Raw genomic sequence first — 25,729 nt, 5'->3', positions numbered from 1 at the left:
TTTGTTTGAGAGATGTGTCTCTTAGTGGCGGAGATTGAGAGGTGCAGCCTAATTTGATGGAGAGCAAAATAAAATTAGATCTAGGGCGCTTCAACAGCCACAGCTGCCTTGCACAGACTGAATGTAATACCACTAAACCACTAAATAAATTTGAACATACAATGGTTTGTACAATGGCGCTCAGTAACTTGCCATACAAGGTGCAAAACTAAATGTCAGAAAAACATATAGGAAAATTCCCCATAGACACATGTAACATATTTAATGAAGTGAATCAAAATAGTTCCATAAAATCTCTAAAGCACTCCTGTGTCATATATCCTACAAGGATAGGTGTCTGTTGATCCCCTCTAGGTGTTATGTTACATCAACAGGCAGACGACAATCAACTTCAATAAAGGGTCTTTCCGTTCATTCTTCTCTTGTATCCTCTTTTTTCTAATATTGATAAACCAACCTCATCTCTATATCATATTTCCAGATGGTCTCCCATCCAAGTACTGACCAGACCTAATCCTGCGTAGCTTCCAAGATCAGTCAAGATTAGGCTGATTCAGGGTAACAGGCTAACTTCAATCAAGGGTCTTTCCGTTCATTCTTCTCTTGTATCCTCTTTCTTCTTACTCCCAAATATTGATTCATGGAATAGGATTTTTTGATGTAGAGTCAGACATGGCGCTTCCATTAGGCAGGGTTAGGCAGCTGCCTAGGGCTCTGGGGGGCGCCACTGAAATCTTCCTCGCTGTATAATGCTGTGCGGCGGCCACGGAGTTTAATTTCCATGGCCACCGTACAGCTGCAGGTCCATGGTAGTGGTGTGGTGATTGATCGCTGCCCCCCACCAACGATAGGACGCACAGTGCCTCCCGCCCCTCACCCCTCACTGACTGTCGGGAGTGACGTCATCTTCACGCCCCGACAGTCAGTGAGAAGCCTGGCAGAGAAGAGCAGCTGCAGCATGAAGGAAAAGTCCAGCAAGTAAGTAAAAAGGTATGGCAGGGTGGTGTGCTGTGGGGGTGGGGGGCGGGGAGACATTTGTTGTAATTTCTAAGAAGGATTTGGGTGGTGTGCTGTGTGGGGGGGAGCATTGTTTAGCAGGGGGGAAGCATTGTTTTGCAGGGGGGGGATAGCATTGTTTAGCAGGGGGGAAGCATTGTTTTGCAGGGGGGGATAGCATTGTTTAGCAGGGGGGGAGAGCATTGTTTTGCAGGGGGGGTAGCATTGTTTAGCAGGGGGAAGCATTGTTTTGCAGGGGGGGGATAGCATTGTTTAGCAGGGGGGAAGCATTGTTTTGCAGGGGGGGATAGCATTGTTTAGCAGGGGGGGAGAGCATTGTTTAGCAGGGGGGTAGCATTGTTTAGCAGGGGGGAGCATTGTTTAGCAGGGGGGAGCATTCTTTAGCAGGGGGGAGAGCATTGTTTAGCAGGGGGGAGCATTGTTTAGCAGGGGGGAGAGCACGGACCCCCGGGCCGCTCCGTCTGACCCCTGTTCGGGCCGGCCCCCCGTGAATGGACGTTTTTTAAAAATATTTACCTGCAGCCGTATCGCAAAGCACGCGATGTGGCCGCGTCAGCGCACAGGCGGCTGCAATGCCTGTCATGTGATGCGGCCGCCTGTGCGCCCCCTGGGCTGAGATTCGCCAGCCCGCCTCTGAGGGCAGGAGTGCTGCAAGGGGGGACATTGTTAAGTAGGGCATGGCCGGTGTGCTGAGGGGGGGCATTGTTAACCAGGGGGGGTGCTGCGGGGGCCACATTGAGATGCAGAGGGGCCACATTGTGATGTAGGGGGAGCAGTGTGATGAAGGTACATGTCAGGCCATAATACATAGAAAAGAACTCAATTAATCAAAAAAATTGTGTTATCGGCTTATTGTGTCAAGTTTTTTGTTCCGAAATCTAATACCTGTATACCACTACTCTCGAAATCCGGTGCTTGCCACTCGACAGCAGTGTATTCTGGACAGTGCTCTGCATGAAACATCACTGGATCTGGACCGCTGGTGGAGGTAAGGCTTATTTTTTTTTTTTTTACAAAATCAAGTTTGTGAGGGTCTGGGAAGTAGGTATTTGGTGTGTGTTGGGGGGGGGGGGGGGGGAGGTGGTTTCAAACTTTGTCTAGGGCGCCGAGACACCTAGCACTGGCCCTATGTAGAGTTATATTGAAGATTAAACTGTCTATTGCATGTTATACTGTTCCACCGGCTATATTCAAACACCATTTTCCCAGCACCCTTCCCCTTAATAAACATTCCAAGATGATTTTTACATATACGCTGTGTTACCGCCGAGAGGGCTGTGAAGATTCACGTGGGTCTTCTAAGTCATCCCCTGCAAGCATCAGGTACCAACGCCATCACAGAGGGCACCTTACAAGACTTGGGCGTAGGTATTGCACTTAGCCGTGTGTACGGTGACCACGGCATGTAATGCCCCACTCAAGATTGGCGTGAGGGGGTGTTACACAAGGATAATGGTAAATACTATGATTCTTTTTATAGCCCGTCACAGTTATTTATGAATAAAACACACATTATTTTTTAGGGGACTACTGCTTTATCTCCGAGACATGACTCAAGTTTCTGTGCAGAAACAACCACCAAACAGAATGACGTAAAGGGAAAATATGGTAATAAATATAATAATCTTTTATTTAGATCCTCATTCTCATACATGTCTGAATAGGCTGCCTTCTGAGAAGTCCCACACACTGTATCAGTTATAAATACATAACAACTCAGTGTATTTTCATAAGGAAAAAATCCAATTACTCTCCTCTATCACCTAATGGAGATTTGCTACATATCCTGCTCCTAAGATTTTCTAATGTCGACAATAATATTCTGGAATAATAAACTAACCGAGAATAACAAAACATAAATGCTCATTGTTTCCTTTATGCTGGAGTAAACGGTTCATTTCCAAACAGAAAATTGCAATAGGAATGTATTAAATATATTGAAATTGTCAAGTGTAGAAATATTTTCTCTCTGGTGAGGCTAATAGTCAGTGATCTTATAATGTCGCAGGAGCTCAGTTATTGTCACATGGTAAATTACTTATATATAAAACACAACCTGTCGTCTACTTGTAGAGCTTTGTGGTAGTATAGCAGTTGTCTTTTATTAATATTGTACTGAAATATTTTATAAATAAGATAACTTTAACAAAACCTGATAATGTAGTTTTGGTTGTGGTTCCAAAGCATAAACATTAATCTTGTATGTTACTTAGATGGGATCCGGAGTTCCGGACGTTCCGGTGGGTGTTCCGCAGTCTGCAGCGTTCCGCAGAGGATTTCCTCGCTCCTTCCTTGTGAACACAACACACTTATCTTCCCTCTTACAGAGGCAGCTGGGGGGGGGGGGAATGACTCCCCCCTCGGCTGTATTTCAGCACTTTCTCCATTGGGAGTCCCAGCAGACATCGGTGGACTCTTCTAGCGAGATGGGTTTGTTTCCTACAGGAAGCATTTGTTTTCATAAATTGTGGACTGTTTACGGGCAGCGTGGTGGCACACTGGTTAGCATGGCTGTCTCAGATCGCTGAGGCTACAAGTTCAAGTTTAACCAGGGTTATATATGTGTAGAGTTTGTGTGTGTTTCCTCCCACAGTTCAGAAACAGCTTAGTAGGTTCATTTGCTTCTGTCGTAATAAAGCCTAGTGTGCATCTAGTAGAGAATTTTAGACTGTAAGCTTCTTTGGTGCAGGGACTAATATGAATAATTGTATATTCACTGTAGAGCTCTACTAAATATTGGGGGCTGGCTTCAATGAAATCAAGTTTTCAAACACTCTTAATGGGATTAGTACAGAGTTTCACATAGAGTTTAAAAAGGAAAAGAAAAACAGTCAAATCTCAGATTTAATTTAAACCCAGTATTGATGTGGGCAGGAAAAGAATAACCTGCTGCAAATCAGATTGTCAGAATGGTCACAGCAGTACAGAGTATATCAGGATACAAGTGATGTGTTAGTGAGGACAGGGCTGCATGTGGCAGGTCCAGTGACATGATGTGAGGAGGGGAAAGGAGGCAGCAGGAAGTCACAGACTGAGAGTTATATAGTGGAAGGAGCAGGGTCCCCCAGCAGTACAGAGTATATCAGGAGATGAGGGATGTGTTAGTGAGGACAGTGCTGCATGTGACAGGGGCAGTGACATGATGTGAGGAGGGGAAAGGAGGCAGCAGGAAGCCACAGACTGAGAGTTATATAGTGGAAGGAACAGGGTCACCCAGCAGTACAAAGTATATCAGGAGATGAGTGATGTGTTAGTGAGGACAGGGCTGCATGTGACAGGGGCAGTGACATGATGTGAGGAGGGGAATGGAGGCAGCAGGAAGCCACAGACTGAGAGTTATATAGTGGAAGGAGCGGGGTCCCCCCAGCAGCACAGAGTATCAGGAGATGAGTGATGTGTCAGTGAGGACAGGGCTGCATGTGACAGGGGCAGTGACATGATGTGAGAAGGGGAATGGAGGCAGCAGGAAGCCACAGACTGAGAGTTATATAGTGGAAGGAACAGGGTCCCCCAGCAGCACAGAGTAATAATGTGAGGTACCTGTCACACTGATTCAGGAATATTGGGGTGTCACAGCCAGTATTCATCATCATCATCATCATCATCACCATTTATTTATATAGCGCCACTGATTCCGCAGCGCTGTACAGAGAACTCACTCACAACAGTCCCTGCCCCATTGGGGCTTACAGTCTAAATTCCCTAATATACACACACACACACATACACACACAGACTAGGGTCAATTTTTGATAGCAGCCAATTAACCTACTAGTATGTTTTTGGAGTGTGGGAGGAAACCGGAGCACCCGGGAATTGAACTCATGACCCCAGTGCTGTGAGGCAGAAGTGCTAACCACTTAGCCACCGTGCTACCCGGTATTGATTCTTTGCTAATAATATATTTTATGCAGAGTTGTCAGATGTGTGATCCTCACATTAATGATAGACTCGCACTCACTCTGCCGTTCTCAGACTCTCACCGTAGCACTTACCGGATTTATGGCTTCCAGCTGGCAAACTCCCTATTGGTTTGCGAAATCAAACCAATAGCTCTCATCTGATTGCCATCAGTTAATTTGCCCATCTATGTGAGGATGTGCCAACATTTTACCCTGTCCCAGGAAAGAGAAGCTGGATGTAGTAACGTTCAGGTTTAACCTTTCACAACACAGTGTCAGTACAAAGTCATAGATCTACTCATGATCCCCATGGTGACCTTCTTAGATTGTGTTTCCTGAATTAACACTGTTCCAATTCATTTATGACGCCTAATCTGTAACAAAACGCCATTATCTGTTATTTTGATCACCTTGTTAACCTCAAGCACTCTTCTGTAATCAGGACCATTCCTCCCACGTGAGGCGAGAACCTAGTCTAAGCGGCCTGAGAAACGAGACTCTCACCCCCTGGCCCCCAGCATTCCTCCTCTACTGACCCAGTAACCCCAGGCCTTGTGCTCTGTAGTAACTGAGGAAGTGCAGCGTGACGCACAATCACCCGGGCTTCCTCCTGCAATCACTGTATTATGAATGTGGTGAGGGACTGAAAAGGGAGAACATGCAAATTTCCTCACCTCTTCTGTGACCAATCACAGTCCATCTATTTCAGTGTTGCAATTATTAAAGACAATAGTTACGGGGGGTCCTGATGAGCCAGAGGAGCTGGAGAGAATATTGGGGGGGGGATATATGTGTCATTCAGATAGAGTAAATGGTGAAAGCCCCCTGTATGTAATATATTTATTGTTGTATGTGTACATGTGTCAACGTTTGAGGTTTTGGGTTGTCTGAGAGTTTAAGGAATACGTTTTCAAAAATGCCTTTGTCTTCTGTTTCTGCCTTGACGGTAAATAATAATTAATGAGACAATTAGTGTACAGCACAAATGATAATTTGTACAAGGGGAAGAAACGGTGTCATTTCATTTGCCCCATCATGCAGCAGAATAACTAGCCCCATCCGTGGTGGGATGGATCTGATGTTTGCCGTGGGAATGGGACGAGTTGGGAATGGGGATGAGCGGGGGCTGAAGTTGCCGTGTTAACCCATCCCTGCTCTCTTCTAGTCTATGACTACCGAGGACTCGTATAATATTTTGCACTCATTAGTTTGTATCATTATGTATGCTCATTAGCTGCAGTAATACAAACGTGCACTCAGATTCCCCTCTCATTCCCAGCTAACCCTGCAGATCCCATAAAACAAACCTGGCGTAGTGGTGTTGGCTTCAGTTCCTCCAATAAGGTCTAATTCATTAATATTATTACTCTGCAATTATCAGGTAATTGCTGCAGCCATCTGCTACCAGCACAGCGCACTCGTGTACGGAACTAATGTAATTACCGCTCAGCTTTCAAAGGCCTATTACGTTGTCTTCAGCTGCCGGGCCGTCCAGCTTCCATTAGGCTCTTCAGTTCATCTACCAGAGAGCGATTAGGAGATGAAACGTATTGCAGATTTCCCCGGAGTCTTGCAATAGGTCCCGAGTGGTATTTGTAATGAGCCAGCAACTTACATGAACAGATTGCTTCAGTCGGCCTCTCTTGACCACAATACCATGCAATGTTGTATTATTTTTTACAATGAACTATTTTTGTGCATTTTTTAATTATAAACCAGTATACATCTAATAACTGCACAATGAATCATAAACTCATTGACACCCAAGTCCTTCATTACAGTATACATCAGTGATGGGCAACACGTGGCCCTAGGGCCGAATGTGGCTCTCCGAGCCTTCCTGCTTTTTTCTCATATTTGTTTATTAGAGGATATAACACTTGTTTAAAATGCTGTTCAAATTTTATTACAGATAGGTGTATCTTCCTTTTCATTTTTTTTTAAATTACTTTAACTTATTACTGAGATTAAGGGTGAGGTGCAACCCGTTTGACGAGAGAGGGCCGCAACACGCTGCAAATGCATTTTATCAGGTCGCCCTTCACTGGTATATATTTTACTATCAGAGAATCTAGCAAAGTAGAATGTCTTGTTCCTTTTGTAATCCCAAGGTTTCTGTCACTGTGCTCAAAGAGCAAACCAGAGAAGGGCCCCGTTATCTGCCGGTCCCTGGGGCCATAAAAACCTAACCTTTCCGTGGGTCTTAAGGCCTCCAGAAAGCTAGACCGTATCCTGTCTCCCCAGGGACCGGTGGTGACGTAGTGAAACATTCCATTTACAAGATTCCAATGGGCTTTTTTTTTATAAAGTGCTTCATTGTGGAAAGTGGAACAAAATCAAAGCATCATAACGCAGTCAGACGTCAGGAGAACTTTGTATAGATGAAGCAGATTTTGTGGCACAGCAGAGAGAGGATCTCTCCATAGCTTCGGAGGTTTGAGTTAACTGCAGAGAACTGTCACTTACATCTCAGGCACAGGAAACATTCCGTGCAGTAAACTCTGATTTCTTGTATAATATATTCCTGCAGTAAAGCCTGGTAAAATGTACTTACAGTGTTATAAAATCTCATTTATTTATAGGCACGTACATATACTTTACTTATTTCATTGTAAAATGTATTTACTTAGAGATGTACAAATTTCGGTATACATTACGTGGTATAAACTTATTAGTCCTTATATCATTCATGTAGTGTTAGCCTATTAGTGTTTGTATAGTTCTTAGTGTTTGTATAGTTCTCATAAACTTATTAGTCTTTGTATAATTTACATGCTGTACATTTTCTGTCCTAATATCATTTACATATAACATATAGACGTTTAAAACCTTTTGTGATGAACTTATTGCAGTCTATCGTCCCTCCTCTAATTACCTGTTGTAGTGTTGTAGGGTTATCACACCTCGTGGTTTCAACGTTGGCTTTCCAAGTGCCATCATTTTTGGTTTATCGAACATCATGTTTATTCCTAATGGACATTCAAAATGTTAACGGTGTTCCAGAGATTTGTAATTAAGAAGGTTTCATCTATTGACCTCCTTGCATATAGATTATATTGATTTCAATCAATCCAATGCCTTTGACTGAGACAATTGCATTGATCTGCTCTGCGGTATGCCCAAACTAACGCCAAATTCCATGCTCAACGACGACCTGCAATCCATCTAAAAAGAAACAAGCACAATTAAAATTTAATTAATAAATTTTACATTATTTTTATATTATAAGGTTAGGAACCATGAAGTTTCAAAGTTTCTCATTTCCCATGAGAAGCGAGGTCTTACAATCACAGTCCTACTGACGTGGTCATCAGGATGGACGTGGCTGGGGTTATGATACGGTCAAGGGTTTGTAAGTTATGAAGACTCAGCATAACACTTCTCTTGGTCCTGGAAACCCCAAATCTAGAAATAAGAAGAGTTATTATCAGCTATTTCACTTTTCTTACACAAGTAATTTGATAACGTGTCACCATGGCCTAAAATGTTTTTATTAAGATGTAGTTTAAAATTGTTAATGCAACAGGTGGACTCTGAGAAAACATTTCATACTGTCGAAGGTCAATTTAATAGCATATCAAAACAAACACACATATATGGGGCGCTGGTTACCCTATATCAATAGATCAAGATGCAGCTATCTAGACGGGATCTGGACCCGTCAAAAGTAGAAAAACTAATATAATAAGATAAGATTGCGCAAAACTCAAATCGATATAAAAATTTATTACAAATACATGTGTATCAACAGTGAAAGTATAAGCAAATTGCTTCAATATATATTCTGGTTAGATGGGGCAGCACAGTGGCCTAGTGGTTAGCACTTGTGCTTCACAGCACTGGGGTCATGAGTTCAATTCCCATCCATGGCCTTATCTGTGTGGAGTTTGTATGTTCTCCCTGTGTTTGCATGGGTTTCCTCCGGGTGCTCCGGTTTCCTCCCACACTCCAAAAACATACTGTTAGGTTAATTGGCTGCTATCAAAAATTGACCCTAGTCTCTACCTCTCTGTCTGTATGTATATGTCTATGTGTGTGAGTGTGTGTCTATATTAGGGAATTTAGACTGTAAGCTCCAATGGGGCAGGGACTGATGTGAATGAGTTCTCTGTACAGCGCTGCGGAATTAGTGGCGCTATATAAATAAATGATGATGATGATGATGGATGAAATATCAAAGGAGACTTGGCAGTCATGAAACTAAGTCATTGGCATAATATCGTTACAAATGTCATAGTGAAAGTATATATGTAACATTGAAACAGTAACACTAGAGACTTGTAAAGTGTGTCACACAAAACAAGTAGCCTGGTTCTGAAAACCCTCAGAAACTAATAGATGTCATCAGCATCATAGGAATTAACTTCCATAAGGTTATTATTGTTGTAATTGACGCTCTGTAAATAAGTTTAGCATTCTTATGAGGTTTAAACTTATTTACAGAGTGTTTCAATGTTACATATATACTTTCACTATGACATTTGTAACAATATTATGCCAATGACTTAGTTTCATGACTGCCAAGTCTCCTTTGATATTTCATCCATCTAACCAGAATATATATTGAAGCAATTTGCTTATACTTTCACTGTTGATACACATGTATTTGTAATAAATTTTTATATCGTTTTGAGTTTTGCGCAATTTAATAGCAGCCAATTAACCTACCAGTATGTTTTTTGGAGTGTGGGAGGAAACTGGAGCACCCAGAGGTAACCCACGCAAACACGGGGAGAACATACAAACTCCTCACAGATAAGGTCATGAATGGGAATTGAACTCATGACCCCAGTGCTGTGAGGCAGAATTGCTAACCACTGAGCCACCTTGCTGCCCACTGGACTCCTTTTTACTCTCTTCATTAATGATTAAATATAAGGCACAGGACAGTAACAGGATAATTATTTGCTGCATAAAGATTTAGACAGGAGGACAAACTGGGTCTGGAAATGACAGATGAGATGTAATAGAGGTATATATGGAGTTTTGCACTTAGGCCATGGTAATAACCGTTCTACGTTCACAATAAAAGGAGGGAGACTGAGAAGAGCTTAGGAATACTAATGGGCAGAAAGCAGAGTGGCAGCACAGTGCCAGGCAGCAGCTGTAGAGGCAGCTAAAATCCTGGGATGCATGAAAAATTCCCATGATGTAAACACAGTATTACAATTGTTTAAGTCACTAATTAGACTGCATCTGGAATATTGGATACAGTTTTGGGCATCTCACTGTGACAAGACCATAGGAGAACTAATTAATGATTAATAATTAATAAAGGAAATATAACGATTACATTGTAAAGTAAGGTTAACACAATTAGATGTGGATATATTGCAAAGAAAAGTACCTCAGAGGTGACTTAAATAATGTATATAAATGTATGAGATCAATACTGAGATTTGTTTTGAATGGAAAAAAAAAGGTCTCACCAGCAGTGTAGAAGGGGTTCTTTACTGTAAGAGTGGCGAAGCTTTGGCATTCCTAACCACAAGAGGTGATGATAGAAAATTCACTAACAGAATTTAAAAAATTACTGGATGTCTTTCTTAGAAGCAGTGTTGTTTGTACATATAATTAGTATTGGACATTATGGATAAGATTGATAAAGGGAATTTATCCAAATTGCCATTTTGGGGGATTCTTTTCTTCTAATGTGAGGATATAATGGCAATTATCAGAATGTGGGTTATGTTTTACCTTACTCTAGATCAACAAAGCTAGATTTTATGAAAGGTTGAACTTGATGGACCTTTCTCTCTTTTCATCCTTACTAACAATGTAACATTGATTGAAATAACATATATTCATATCTGCAACAACAACTTGTTGCGTAAAGGAGTATGGACATATGCAGATAACCACAATCTTTGTAGATTCGTCTGAATCTTCATTTCTTTGTTTAGTTTATCGTGGACAGTTTTGTTTTTTGCCACTGGAAATCTTTATCTCAGAACTACATTGATATTAGGGGTAATGGCTGGGGTTTTACATTTAATCAGTATTTGCAGCGCTACCTCTCACCATCCAAGTGCCATTTCCTAGTGCCAGGTTCAAGCTTAGCAATAGTTAGTACCATTTACATACGGCAGCACAGTGGCCTAGTGGTTAGCACTTCTGTCTCACAGCACTGGGGTCATGAGTTTGATTCCCGACCATAGCATTATCCATGTGGAGTTTGTATGTTCTCCCCGTGTTTGCATGGGTTTCCTCCGGGTGCTCCGGTTTCCTCCCACACTCCAAAAACATACTAGTAGGTTAATTGGCTGCTATCAAATTGATCCTAGTCTCTGTCTGTCTGTCTGTGTGTGAGTGTGTGTCTGTATTAGGGAATTTAGACTGTAAGCCCCAATGGGGCAGGGACTGATGTGAATGAGTTTTCTGTACAGCGCTGCGGAATTAGTGGTACTATATAAATAAATGATGATGATGATGATGATGAATACACACAGGGATACAATTATTGGATCATAGTGGAAACTTCTGATAGCAAAAAACAAGACTGTCCACGGTGAACTAAAACATAGAAATGAAGATTCAGATGAATCTACAAAGATTGTGGTTATCTGCATATGTCCGTACTCCTTCAAGCAACAAGTTGTTGTTATAGACATGAAAATATGTTATATCTATCAATGTTACATTGTTAGTAAGGATGAAAAGAGAGAAAGGTCCATCAAGTTCAACCTTTCATAAAATCTAGCTTTGTTGATCTAGAGTAAGGCAAAACATAACCCACATTCTGGTAATTGCCATTATATCTTCACATTAGGAGAACAAAATCCCCCAAAATGGCAATTTGGATAAATTCCCTTTATCAATCTTATCCATAATGTCCAGTACTAATTATATGTACAAACAACACTGCTTCTAAGAAAGACAACCAGTTATTTGTTTGAATTGTGTTACTGAATTTTCTATCATCACCTCTTGTGGTTAGGAATGCCAAGCCTGCACCACTCTTACAGTAAAGAACCCCTTCTACATTGCTGGTGAAGCCTTTTTTTCCATTCGAAACAAATCTCAGTATTGATCTCAGATATATTTAAGCTTATATATATATAGTGTTCTGATCTTAATCCAACCCAAGGATCCACAGCTGCATGAATATACCGACCACTGTTTATAAATCATAAATTCATCTTATATTAAGATCATTTAAATTGGTTTACCAGGTTAGTTGAGTAATAGTAGTAACGCCTAAAAGTGCCTGTCTGCTCTTCAGCAATGATAATAATAGTAATATAATCACATATACAGTGCCTGTGGTATTCTTAGGTACCATTACCACTCTACCTGGTTTCAAAAAATGCTGAGCAGGCGAACACAGTAACTGAACATGACACGTAATAGCCACTAGAGGGAGACTGTGGGCGCACAGTAAGGTATTGGATTTCTGTACATTGCTCTACACAGTGCTGTGTGACTTTAAGAACTATCAATTGCTGCAAGTCAGGCTGATGAATATTTCACTTACTAACAAATGTAGCACCAGATTTATTTCAAAGAAGGAGAACAGCACCGGGCATAATATTGCATGTTATATATTATTTAAAATGCTAATAATCCCAGCGCCTAGCACTTTCATATAGACTGTGTTTACCCAGTGGAATACAAATATTCTAATATTGCACTGTATATATTTATCGCACACTATAAATAATGCAACATCTGACTTATAAATTCCTCACGCTGGCAGCCAAATCTTTCTGGCAGGATGAATATAAGATATATTTGGTGAATACATTGCTTTTATTTATTCCCACTGTCTCCCAATGCCACCCACACCTGCAAGCCTGTTGCTCTTAATGCCACTTCTATTAAAACTGTCAGACAGTGCTGGGTCTTGTAGTTCTACAACAGCTGGTGAGCCCTAAGTGTTCCTGCATCTGTTGCAAGAGGATTATTTGTATTCTGGTGGTTTAGCCTGTCCCCCCACTGTGAGAGCTGCTGTATGTACTGAGCACATGAAGAGAGAGAGAGAGAGAGAGAGAGAGAGAGAGTTTAAATTACATCTCTATTGATTGTGACTGACCACCAGCTAAATGGAAATAAATGACATGTGCTGTCTGGGGGAGGGCCACTGACAGCCCCCCCCCCCCCCCCCCTCTGTGTGTACAGTTCACTGATAATTTTAGAGCTTTGAAGATTCTGTCAGCTCACTGACTTCCAGCCCCCTCCCTCTACCTCCCCTGCTCTCAGTTTTTCTCTTTCTGTCTCTGTGTCTGCTCTCTCCTTCTCAGCCTCTATTTGCCCTGTCCTACCCCTCCCTTTGTGGTGAAGACTAGTCAAATTCACACATCCCATTCTTGGAGCCTGCACATTTTTGGTGAACCCTAGTAAAACTTACACCTCCCATTCCTGGGCATTGCACTTTAGAGGGACCCCTTCAAGTGTCCATCCTTGCAGTCCACTGGCCCCATCCTTGGCCTCAGAAGAGGGGGTCAGAGGGTACCTGGAGCACCTCTGCTGTGCAGGTGGAGGGGTGCTCTCCTCTGGGGTGACCTTGACTCTTCCAGCGATATAGGCACTTTGAGAAGTGACACAACACACTGAGATGCTTCTGACGTCTATTCCCAGGCAGCCAAATTACTTAACAAGCTTCTGCGTCGTCTCTGCAGCCCCAGGGTCTCTGATAACCCCTTTCCACATGTCCAAAATCAGTGCTAGGTCCTCCAAGAGACTGAAGGTCCTTCTCAGTCCAGGCTGCCCCAGTCCCATTGATAAGAGTTCTCAAGAGGTCATTTTGGTGGCCGTGGATCGCCCTGTGTCTGCTGAAGCACTCGCCCTCCCCTTTTGAGAGGAGAGAGCCTTATATGGCCGGGGCTGGCTGTCACAAAGCCTCCTGAGGGTGGTGCTGAAAGGACAGCTCCCTGAGAAGCGCACTCAGTGCCAGCAGCAGCCACCTCAGTAGCCTCTACCAGGAAGCCCAGCAGAGGAGACCTCCATGGACCTTTGGTGCAGCCATGACCTGGGGGTCCACCACACACCCACAGGAAGCCCCTGAGACCCCCACAGTCGCACCATGAAGAGGCAAAACGTCAGGACCTTAGCCCTCATCATCTGCACCTTCACCTACCTGCTGGTGGGAGCCGCTGTCTTTGATGTCCTGGAGTCAGATGAGGAGACCACTGAGAAGAAGAAGCTGGAGGACAAGAGGAATGAGTTACGGAACAAGTATAACCTAACGGAGGAGAACTACAAGGAGCTGGAGTGGGTGGTCATCAAACTCAAACCTCACAAAGCCGGGGTGCAGTGGACCTTCGCCGGCTCCTTTTATTTTGCAATCACTGTGATCACCACTATAGGTAGGAAACCTGCTTCCAAAAGCTCATTTTAACTGTTGCATCCCCATAACGCACCGTTGTGTCAGCAGCATGTTCCCTAGAACTTTAATGCACGTCAAATTCACTAGTTGTGTCATTTACCTTCTTATATGTGTCCTGCTCACCACAAATCTCATCCAGTTCATTGACAGCTTGCAGAGAACTTCCAGTACCCCTGTGACTTCCAGTCTGCAGATCCATACAATGTGATCATGGCATTAGTGACATGTCCTGTGTGCTACATGGGTGACACAGTATGTTACATGCTTTCTGATCACTTTGGTGCAGATGTCTCTGGTCATTGCATGTCCAGCGTGTATGTAAATAACGGTGGTTATATGCACAGCTAATAACAATGTACAAGGCTCTGATTGAGGAATACTAGTCCTGCTATATTTAGGAAGGTTTTCTAGCAGATTTCAGCGCAGTGTAACACATTAGGAAAAAGGGCTTTCAGCTGAGAAGCTGAGTGTGATTACAGAGAGAAAATAGAAATCATGTTACAGAGAAAGCCCACGGGCCACTGTTGCACATGATGTATGACATCTATTTTGGGACACACAAGATGTTCACATAGAAGCTGGAGCCACAACCTTCAAGTAAAAAGGGACATTACCAGGCAAACTGTGGCTCTTTCAGCTTTGGTGCAACTACAAGTCCCAGCATGCATTGCCAGCTTGTGGTACTTGTGGTTCCCTAGGGTTGTTCTGATAGACTTTCTGTGCATTGTTACTTCCTCTTTGATTGTTTCAGCTGTTACATCATTCATTTATTCACAAGCAATCCACAATTTATCAGCACACCATTCATTTGCAGATTAAGTTACAAGCAAAGCTTTACTGCTACATTCAACCTATAATTTAGTTGCATAGGACAGGGCTACAATTAAAATACTCAGTAAATGCAACATATATGTCTAGAGCATGAAATCCTGTGGGTGTATCCTGAATATAGTTATTATACTATACTATAGTCCCTCTTAATTATGCACAAAAAGCAGTGTTCTGTGACATGCGATGGTGCAAATATTTGGTCACAAGCAACACTTGAGTTTCTGGTAGTTTTCTTTACAGCATAATGTTTCTTTAAGATCTGCAGATGTTCAGGGAGTAAGTGGTGACGATAAATCTAATTTATATCTATCGCTGGCTGTGATATATGGCATGTTTGGTAGAATATATCAGTATGTATCTGGCAGGGGAGTTTGGGACGGATCAATGTTCTGCAACGCTAAGTATGAATAACCCAAAACTTTCAGTTTAAAATGTAAATAGATTTATTTGTAAAAAAAAAACAAAAAACTATTTTAACTGATAAATAGTACATGTACAAATATACTTTAGAGATGTTTGTGTCCTGAAATATGTTCTGTAAAATTGATATTTTAGAGCATTAAGTCATTTTCTTTGTTTCAGGTCCAGAATATGTTTTCCTCTCACCTCCCTGACTGAAATATTTTAGTTGGTGAATTTCTTTTACTCATTATATAGTTTGTGTTCTGGAGAATTGTTAATGACTTGAAAATGAATATTAAATATTCCACAATTTAGTCCTATTCGCATCAGAGGGTAAAATCCTCACTGCAGTTATAAACTACCTCGAAAATTTAATATGTGCTGACAGCTCTTGGAGTTTTCACGCTTCAGAGTTGTGTGAACATTTGTTATTTATCAAGAGGTGACAAAACATTTCCTCAATGTTGTTTTTCTTGTGTTGATTCATGTACCCAGATGAAGGGTCGTTAAATGTATAATACAAAATCACAACATCCTGTGCTCAGGTTAATGGTAGCTGAATTCTGTGGCTATTTGTTAACTTCTAAAGAAAATAAATGAGGTATAAAAGATCTTTTAAGCGGATTTGCATCTCTTGTAAACAATGGAGGCAGCCATTTTGTCATTTGAATGCAGCCAATCAAATCGCTAAGAGCTAGAGTCATCGCTGAGTCGTGAGGCACTAAATGGTGATACAAGTCCCTAGTAAATTGATGGGCTGGATATTGGTTTAGCCAATGAAATGGCTGCCTCTTCTGTATGTGGCTGAGGGGGTACACTCTATAGGGTGGAGGTCTGAGGTCAAGATGGATATTGGTTCCTTTAAATCTATTGGTCAGGTGATTGTGTGGTCTTTGTTCTTTGAATAGACTGACAGTTATTGATTGGCTGTGACAGTAAGGGACATCATATCATTTGCCCATTTGCATTTCTCAATATTCATATCGCTTGGTCTATAAATCTAGATTGAAAACCCTTTACAAATTGTGGGACTAGTAACTTATAAAACACTAACCTTTGAATAGGGTTATTCCATCTGAAGATGACCTGTATTTATCCGTTCGTCTGCGCCACCCTGCAGCTTTTACTAACCGCATTGCTTTATCTGTGTTTTTCAGCCCTTTCTTTATATCATCAGAGTTTTGTTTTACGAAGCTGCTCTCTAGATAATATTGTAACCAGGTCAGAGAGGCAGATTTAGTTGTGTCATATATCCGGGGTAAAGGAAAGAATAGTCTTAGGCTTTGAAAATAAATATTTTCAAACATTAAAATATACTTTTTAAATGTTCAGTGTAACCATCATCGTCGCCCGCAGGAGGTGACGAGGAGGGATACATTTTTGGATTTGTTGGTCTCGGGGTGCCGTGGCTATTTTGGCAAGAACTTACATTATGAAGAAACTTTTGATAAAGGGGGCTACATGCTAACCCTGGTGGTTGCCTTTGACTATCATGTTCAGAATGGGGCAGAAGTGACCCCCACCTTGTGAGAGCACTAAGGACACAGAGTAAAAGTCTCCCGTTAACACTTTTGACGGAGAACCAGTAAATGAAGCTGCGAACTGTGTTTCAGACCTCGCAGTACTTTTAGATTATTTTGCGCTCTGCACTCAGCATTGGTAATGTAGACTGGGGGGTTCAGCAGACTCACACATTAATAACCGTCTCAGATCCACATTAATACAAGAAAAACTTACCAATCTGGCTGTATTATCAATAGAACATGAATTAGCATTTTCAAATCAATTTGTTTAATGTAATATAATTTTTCCATCTAGAACCAGATATTCAGGATTCCGGCTGCTCCCTGATCAGGCTTCAGCTGCAGTGTTTTTTGTAGACTATATCATTACATTTTTAAGTTTAAAATGTTACCTTGTGTTGCAATTGTTTTACCCAACACAAAATATAATGAAATTATTATTCTAATACTCATTTTATTGATTAGACATTAGAATGTATTATTTTTCAAACTCATCTCTTAAGAAGAAGTGGCCTGAGATCCAAAGTAGTCCGGGGTAATTCTTATCTGGTTATTATGATGTTCCACTGCAGCCCCGTTGAATGGTAAATTGTCATCACCCCACTCCACTAGAGGCAACTGAAGCTGCTCTCACATACTTAGAACACTGGGATCTCATACAGGTCTAAAACCTGAGAATGCAGTCATTTGAGCTTCTGTGACATCACTGCCCATTTTTTATGAATCCACCAATCCAGACAGAGCATGGCTACAAACCAAGTATGTCAATCTGTCAGTCATTCTCTGCTTACTGTCTAAGAGAAACGCCTAACATATTTAGTTTAGTAATAAACACTCAGGGACTGCTGCAGAGTTAGGTCACTTTACATAGTGTAAAGTGTACAAATTCGCCCTGCTCATGCCAACATAGATAATGGGCCTATGTAGACTTTCACGTACACGGCATTTGCACATCCTGACGACTGGAGAAGACCAATTTGCGACCAATTTTTTGGTCAGCTCCTTAGTGATTTAATTTTTATTATTCAGCAATGTAAAACACAACCTTTGGTGTATTAATATCAAACAGCACCTTCATTTGGTCTTTTATTGGTGACTGTTTTATAGAAGATGACTTGTATTTTACATTTAGGCTTTGTAAGTACATTAATGCAGATGTGAGATAACTGTGTGTGATTTAGGGGGAACAGAGTATTAGTAGAGATCAGCAAACGCACCAATTTGTCATCATTTTCCCCAACAAACCAAATCAGTGACTATAGTAATAGTCCCATCGTGAGCAATGTTCGTGTCTGATTTTGCTGCTTCCTGTTACCATTCGATATCTTTTGTCATTCCCCAGTCTATAAATGACATCTTTTTGTTCCTCTCTGCAAAACACAAACCAGAAACACAAAAGTGCCCAAACCGATTTTCCGTCTCTCAGCGTGAGGCTTGTACACGTGTGTATACACGTGTGTATACATGTACTGTCCGTGTACACGTGGGTATAAACGTACTGTCCGTGTAGCCTGATGACCTCAGTGACTCAGGGACCTAAGCATAGGCTTTACTAGCTGGTCTTTATCCTGTAGTTGTTTATAGCTAATACATTTAACTCTTCTTATCAAACAATAGAACACAAATGCGAAGCAATCAATAGACATTAGTGAGGACAAATATTAGTGTATGTGTAACTTTGTGACTGATAACACAGCTGCTTTCCCCAATAATAGCAGCGCAAATGGTAATAATAACGCTATATGATGTTACATATCTTCTTTGTTAGTTATAAAGTCTATAGTTACAGTTAGTTATAAAGTGTTTATAAAGTCTAGGTGTCGATGATCCTAATGGATATCCACACATTCATTGATGTCAGTGTTTACTAAGTATTGTTAGGAGCCCGGAGTTATCTAGTGCACTCATTAAGTGTGTATTGTAGTCCTTAGTTATCAGTCACACTCACACTTATTCCATTTTAAAAAGATTAGTTTGAAGGAACCTTGACTGAAACAACTGTTATCAAGCCACCATCTTTGTATTGTTTTTAAACAAATTATTTATTGCTCAAAGGGCCAGAACTAAAGTAAATAGTAATACCACATTTTACATTTTCTATACACGGATCAGACACAACATTAAAACCACCTGTCTATTATTGTGTAGGTTCCCTCGCACTGCCAAAACAGCTCTGCCCTGTGGAGGCATGGACTCCACAAGACCTCTGAAGGTGTCCTGTGGTATTTGGTACCAAGACGTTAGTAGCAGTTCTGTAAGTTGTGAGATGGGGTCTCCATGGCTCGGAGTTGTTTTTCCAGCTCATCCCACAGATGGTCGATCGGACGGAGATTTGGGGAATTTGGAGGCCAAGTCAACATCTTGAACTCGTCATCACACCTGTCCTGAACAATGTTTGCAGTGTGGCAGGGCGCATTCTCATGCTGAAAGAGGTCACTGCCATCAGGGGATACTGTTGCCATAAAGGGGTGTACTTGGTCAGTAACAATGTTTAGGTAGGTGGTATGTGTCAAAGTAACATACACATGAATGCCAGGACACAAGGTTTCCCAGCAGAACATTGCCCAGAACATCACACTGCCTCAACCGGCTGCCTTCTTCCCATAGTGCATCCTAGTGCCATCTCTTCCCCAGGTCAACGATGCACACCCACTGGGCCATCCAAATTATGTGTTTCATCAGACCAGGCCACCTTCTTCCATTGTTCCATGGTCCAGTTCTGGTGCTCACATGTCCATTATAGGTGGACAGGGGTCAGCAAGGGCACTCTGACCGATCTGCGACTACGCAGCAAGCTGTGATGCACAGTGTGTACTGACACCCTTCATAGCCAGCATTAACTTTTTCAGCAATTTGTGCTACAGAAGCTCATCTGTGGGTTGGGACCAGACAAGCTAGCCTTCGTTCCCCGTGTGCATCAATGACAGGTTTGCTGGTTGTCCTTCCTTGGGCCACTTTTGGTAGGTACTAACCACTGCATACCGGGAACACCCCAAAAACTCCTGCCGCTTTGGAGATGCTCTGAATCAGTCATCAAGTGATCACAATTTGGCCCTTGTCAGCGTCGCTCAGATCCTTACACTTGCCCATTTTTCCTGCTTCCAACACATCAACTTCAAGAACTGAATGTTCACTTGTGTGTATCAGTGTGTGTGTCTATATCAGTGTATGTTTGTGTGTCGGTGTATGTGCCTGTGTGTGCCAGTGTATGTGTGTGTCCGTGTCAGTGTGTGTGTCTGTGCGTGTGCCAGTGTATGTGTGTGTGTGTCTGTGTGTGTGCCAGTGTATGTGTGTGTCTATGTGTGCATGAACTTGAAGCAGAAAAAAAGATAGACAACTATGAGCCGCCCATTAATAGTGTGGCATGAGTTGTTCATGATCATAGACTCATTCTGTGCTATAAAAACACAACCACAATATTTATCCAGCACCATCTTACTACAGTATTGAAACTTATGTTTCCAACAACTAATGGGTTGAATATATCTTCGTACATGCATCAAGGAGATATATCTTAAAAAGTGGTTTATGAGGCCACGGTCTTCCAAATGCACAGTGTCTGTCTTCCTTAGCCCACTGCAATGACACCGTTCTGTATTACACTGACAGGAGTTGACCTTGGTAGAGTAGACGGCTGCCATACCATGTGTGTGATGAGACATTGTGATATTCTATGGACTGTTTTACTCATCTGTTAGTTCTCTGGCTTGTTTGTTTATAATCACAAGACGACCATCGGCTGTATGCCATTTGGGTGGTTGTCCATTCTTGATACACCTGTGGCACTGTCATGTGTGAAATTCCAACCACTGTTCCTGACACACTTATGCCAGTGGATCTGCCACCAAAGACATCTAAAGAGGACGCGTCACAATGTTCTGGTGTCCTAGTTAATCTGTACATTCTGGAAGAGCGCTTGAATCTCCCGAGACTGAGACGAGCTACCCAACCTGCATGACTTTCTCCCAGGAGGCAATAACATGATACTGTATGTTTCTTTATATAGCCATCTACATTTGTAAGCGTTGTCCCTCCCATGTGTCACAATACATATGAACAAGGTAACTAGATCTATGAAGAAAATATTAGGCTACCTTTGTAACCCTCACGCACAGATCTTAATTAGCCTGGAAGCTTCAGGCCTGTAATTACCTGGAAATAATACGCCATAGAAGGACATGGTTACATTTCGGGATGTGGTAGATGTTGAATCACATTGTAATACGTGAATGTTTACGGCCTCTTTCCTGTAAAAGGCTGTTTTTGTCTGACCACCTGTATTGATTACTGTTAAGTCTATAAATAATTAACAGCAGTATGAGGTACAGACCATATTAGTAAACCATTCTGAGCAAGGAAACAGCAGTTTCTCAACACCTATGATACATGTCTTAGAGACTGGAACTATATTCATTCTGGAAAGTCACTTGGGTGCTTTCTGTGATACCAAGGTAAACATTAGGTTGGGGGAATATTCGCAAAATTCAATTTATACGAGGTGGTGTCAATAATGTCACTGATTAATGGAACCAGTTTAAGGGGTTTATTTAACAACTGGTGAAGAAGCAAAATGTGTAAATGCCAGTGAAAGGTTCTTTCACTGCATTTTTGCTTTTTAAGAAAGGGTTAACATGCGAGGAATCCGAAACTTCTCCGACCTTAACCCGTTAACCGAGCTTAGCGCTGTCCCTATAGACCTCTGTGGGGACAGTAGCACTGGCTCATTTATTAACCTGCGAAAAGCTCATTTCAGGATGACGTTATCTGTCTCTTACAATGGGACGGTGGCTTAGTGGTTAGCACCTCTGCTTTACAGCACTTGGGTCATGAGTTTAATTCCCGACCATGGCCTTATCTGTGTGGAGTTTGTATGTTCTCCCCGTGTTTGCGTGGGTTTCCTCTGGGTGCTCCGGTTTCCTCCCACAATCTAAAAACATACTGGTAGGTTAAATGGCTGCCAGTAAATTGACCCTAGTGTAAATGTGTTAAGAAATTTAAACTGTAAGCCCCAATGGGGCAGGGACTGATGTGAGTGAGTTCTCTGTACAGTGCTGCGGAATTAGTGGCGCTATGTAAATTGATGATGATCTGGTTAAATCCTCTCTGGTCGGCCTCGTTAGATCCCTCACCTATGAAAGTGCTTTGTCCGTGCTCATTACTCTTCCTACATTCACCAGCAGTGTGAGTGCAAAGCTCTGGTCTTACAGCCTAATATACCTCTTATTTTGCCCCCATGTGCACACACAGCTGTATGTTCCATTCCTGTTCTCTGCGTATGATCGTGTGCAGAGCTGCAGACTTTGGATAGCAGCAAAATAAGAAACATCACATTAAAGTCCTATTAGGTCATAAGAGAGGCATCGGGGGCGAGCGGACATTGGGGCTGTTTTTATTTTACGTGTCAAGTTTGTGTATTATTATGTTTCAGTTGCATTGATATTTGCTTGCATAGGAATGAACTTCCCCTTATGAATCATTCCTGGAGGGTGACAGAGGCCTCTTATTGAAAAAAAAATAGCTGATGTCTACTGACCGGAGAACGTGTAAAAGTCAAGTTGAGTGGCAAGGCTCAAACCACTCTAGAGACACCCACTAAACTGAGAACGCCCCTCTGAATGGGCAGCACGGTGGCTCAGTGGTTAGAACTTCTGCCTCACAGCACTGGGGTTATGAGTTTGATTCCCGACTATGGCCTTATCTGTGTGGAGTTTGTATGTTCTCCCCGTGTTTGCGTGGGTTTCCTCCGGGTGCTCCGGTTTCCTCCCACACGCCAAAAACATACTGGTAGTTTAATTGGCTGCTTAAAAAAAATTGACCCTAGTCTCTGTCTGTCTGTTTCTTTCTGTTTGTGTGTCTATATTAGGGAATTTAGACTGTAAGCTCCAATGGGGCAGGGACTGATGCGAGTGAGTTCTCTGTACAGCGCTGCGGAATTAGTGGCGCTATATAAATAAATGATGATGATGATGATGAATATACAATCTCCACTGACAGAAGTCCACCAGAATATCTTCTCATACTTTGCTATATTCTTACCTGCAAAAATAGGTGCTGGATCTTACATAATAAGAAAAGTCATTGACCTGTCAATCAATTCTCTCCAGTGCCTAAATGACCCTTAACAACGTGTTAGCATTGCTCAATGGAAAATCTCGCTACCAGCAACGCACCTTGTTAGACTTCCTTACCGTCCATTGCATCACAGTCACACAATAAGCAGAGTTAATTAGTTTACAGGTACAGTTAATCTGCCCAGATACACAGTCACAGTACTGAGAAACAGACAATAAAATACATCTAATCTTTCATTGCTGTGTCTGACAGCTGATGGGGGGACAGAGCGGCAGGACCCTCATCAGAGAACAAGTCTGTACTTTATAAAGATGGAAATTATTGCGAGGGGCGGAGATGTCTGCGGACACTTCAATCCACTGCTCCCTTTAAGGCCTCTAAGGAAGGTCATAAAACACAGCTCAGTGTCAGTAAGTCTAAGACAATGTTGCTGCCACGTTCTCCTGGAGACGGCTGCAGAAAACATTCACTTTCTCCTGGTTTTGGCCTCTTTCCTGTGCTGTCTGGGTGCGCGTGAATGTTGTGTGAACAGAAGTAAAACAAGTATTATGAAGACAATAAGACAAAAAAGATTGTATCTCATGGTTGATACCATACAGTTAAAGAGTTAACTTACAGCCCCTCCTTAGTGAAGCTTTCGGTAATTAATTATGGCACCATGTGTCATCAAAATGTGCCATCTCTCCTGGGCCCCCAGTGCCAAGAGCTAGTCGACGTTGGGGGACTAAATCTATCCATAGCTCTATAGAAACTGTCCTATAACACTTATTGACCACTATGAATGGATTTGCAGTTTAATCATTTTGCTTGATGCGACGTTGCAGAGAACACAAGCTTTAGTTACAGGGAGAGAGCCAAAGAGAGAACCATGGCCACCCGGTGAGCTACTTCGAACACCCTCTGTGCTATTCAATAAGGGACGTTAATGACGATTGTGTGAGTATAATCCACACAATTACTCTGCGCAGGCCCAGAAACAGACCATTATGCCACAGAACGCAGCAACATTTAATTCATCTTCGAGCGCAAAGGGCGCTTACTACAGCCTATGATTTTGGGGAGAGAACGGGGAGGGGTAGGGGCGTTTGGCACTGTACAGTGAGGGCGTGCCAATCTCGAGTGCACGTAGCAGCGTCTGATTCAAGCTCTGGGCATCTCAAAGGTCCTTGTATATTGTACGTATCACTTGCACCAGCTACTGGTCTTGTCTAACCGCCAATTACTGTGTATGCATGCTAGAACATGTGTTTGCATGCTAGAACATGTGTGTGCATGCTAGAACATGTGTTTGCAATCAGGAGCAACTGTAAAAATGTATTTTATGTACAGTAGCCATTAATTACATCATAATAAATGTATTTCATGGAAAAAACTTTAAAAAAAAATCTTATTAACATGGAACATTATTTGTATAGTTATTATAATTTTCTGTGCGTTCTTTTGAGAGTTTATATTCCCCATAAGTATTGGACGTATCCTGCAGTGTCCTTTGTAGTAGAGCAGAGGGCACCTACGCCCGTAGTCATAACGTATCTTTGCACATTGCGGTCAGTATGCGTGCGCTAATGAATCAGACCCAGTGTCTTGTGTTGAACAGCTCTGGGTATTTAGAAAAGCATTTAATGGGTGCTCCCGGCGCTGAAAGATTTCGTTAAATTGTAAAATCAGGTGCAGGTGGAAGGCAGAAAAGCAGGAGAAATATTTAGTGTGTATTATACTGATATATTCTAATATAATAATTTGTGTCATGTTCGTATTCCCCTACCGGTGAGAACTGAGCCCCATAAAAGTGTAAAGATGATCTTCTTGCATGTATAACCCCTTTGTCATTGGAACATATACATTAGTAAAGAAAATAACATAATAGTGCACGCTGTGTGAACTATATTTATCCATGATAATTTATGCTCACCGTGTGACCCTGTGAAATTGATCCTGTATGAAATGAAGTGTAAGATATATTCTCTTCCTCCCAACGCATGTTTGTTGTAGACAAGGTGAGTCTTATATTGAGAGTCTCTCCCCCCTGGCGCGATGAATCTTATCTCCTCCGCAGGGGACTAAGAGCAGGAAAAACAGAATAAATACACACACACTGTTTGAAATGATCTAATATATGTAGTGAAGTAGCGTGCACTTATCTCGGTATGGGGAAATGCAGCCGTGATACAAAAAGATTCTCTACTTCCAGTGATGTGATAAAACAAAGAAATAAAAATATAGTGACCATTGTGTAATTACAAGAATAATGGCAATTCATGCACTTACCTAATGGACAACTATGTTCAAAAATAACTTAGTTGAATAGCAACCTTCTATGCAAATTGGCAGAGTCACATCTCTTACTTAAACCTTATGTAATGCTTAAGCCATTACTCAACTTCTTACGTCCAACATGTTTGCAGAACTGATTATGTAAGTAGCACCAGATGCAACAGAGTGATCTGCGATGTCTTTTGTGTGTCCCAGAATGCCTTGCTACCAGGGAATGATTTCAGGGATGAATCAGTGGCCACAGGGGGAGGATGCTGCTACAGAGGTGGAAGATAATGCTACAGGGGGATGAATGGCTACAGGGGATAATGCTACAGGGGGATGAATGGCTACAGGGGATAATACTGGAGGGGGATCGATGGCTACAGGGGATAATGCTGGAG

At 42.0% G+C, this 25,729-nt stretch overlaps 1 protein-coding gene and 1 long non-coding RNA gene across 4 annotated transcripts in view; one reads left to right on the top strand and one right to left on the bottom strand.

Annotated features, from left to right (window-relative positions):
* Positions 1-7,959: 7,959 nt before the first annotated feature.
* On the bottom strand, positions 7,960-13,760 carry LOC142143347 (uncharacterized). Its single transcript, XR_012689513.1, has 2 exons — positions 13,267-13,760; positions 7,960-8,324 (listed from the first exon to the last, which is right to left on the bottom strand). It is a non-coding gene; the product is annotated as an uncharacterized LOC142143347 (long non-coding RNA).
* Positions 13,761-13,792: 32 nt separating this feature from the next.
* KCNK3 (potassium two pore domain channel subfamily K member 3) overlaps positions 13,793-25,729 on the top strand; it is a 94,959-nt gene continuing 83,022 nt past the window's right edge. For all 3 annotated transcript variants that reach the window (XR_012689512.1, XR_012689511.1, XM_075201134.1), the window contains exon 1: positions 13,793-14,224. Coding sequence is in view for 1 of the 3 variants with exons in the window: in XM_075201134.1 (XP_075057235.1) it covers positions 13,942-14,224 (283 nt within the window). In the remaining 2 variants the exon portion in view is untranslated. The remainder of the gene's footprint in view (positions 14,225-25,729) is intronic.

Source organism: Mixophyes fleayi, chromosome 3, assembly GCF_038048845.1.
Source record: "Mixophyes fleayi isolate aMixFle1 chromosome 3, aMixFle1.hap1, whole genome shotgun sequence".
In the NCBI taxonomy this organism is placed as follows: domain Eukaryota; kingdom Metazoa; phylum Chordata; class Amphibia; order Anura; family Limnodynastidae; genus Mixophyes; species Mixophyes fleayi.
The sequence above is the reverse complement of the archived record's forward strand: the minus strand, read 5'-3'. Positions and strand labels throughout refer to the sequence as shown.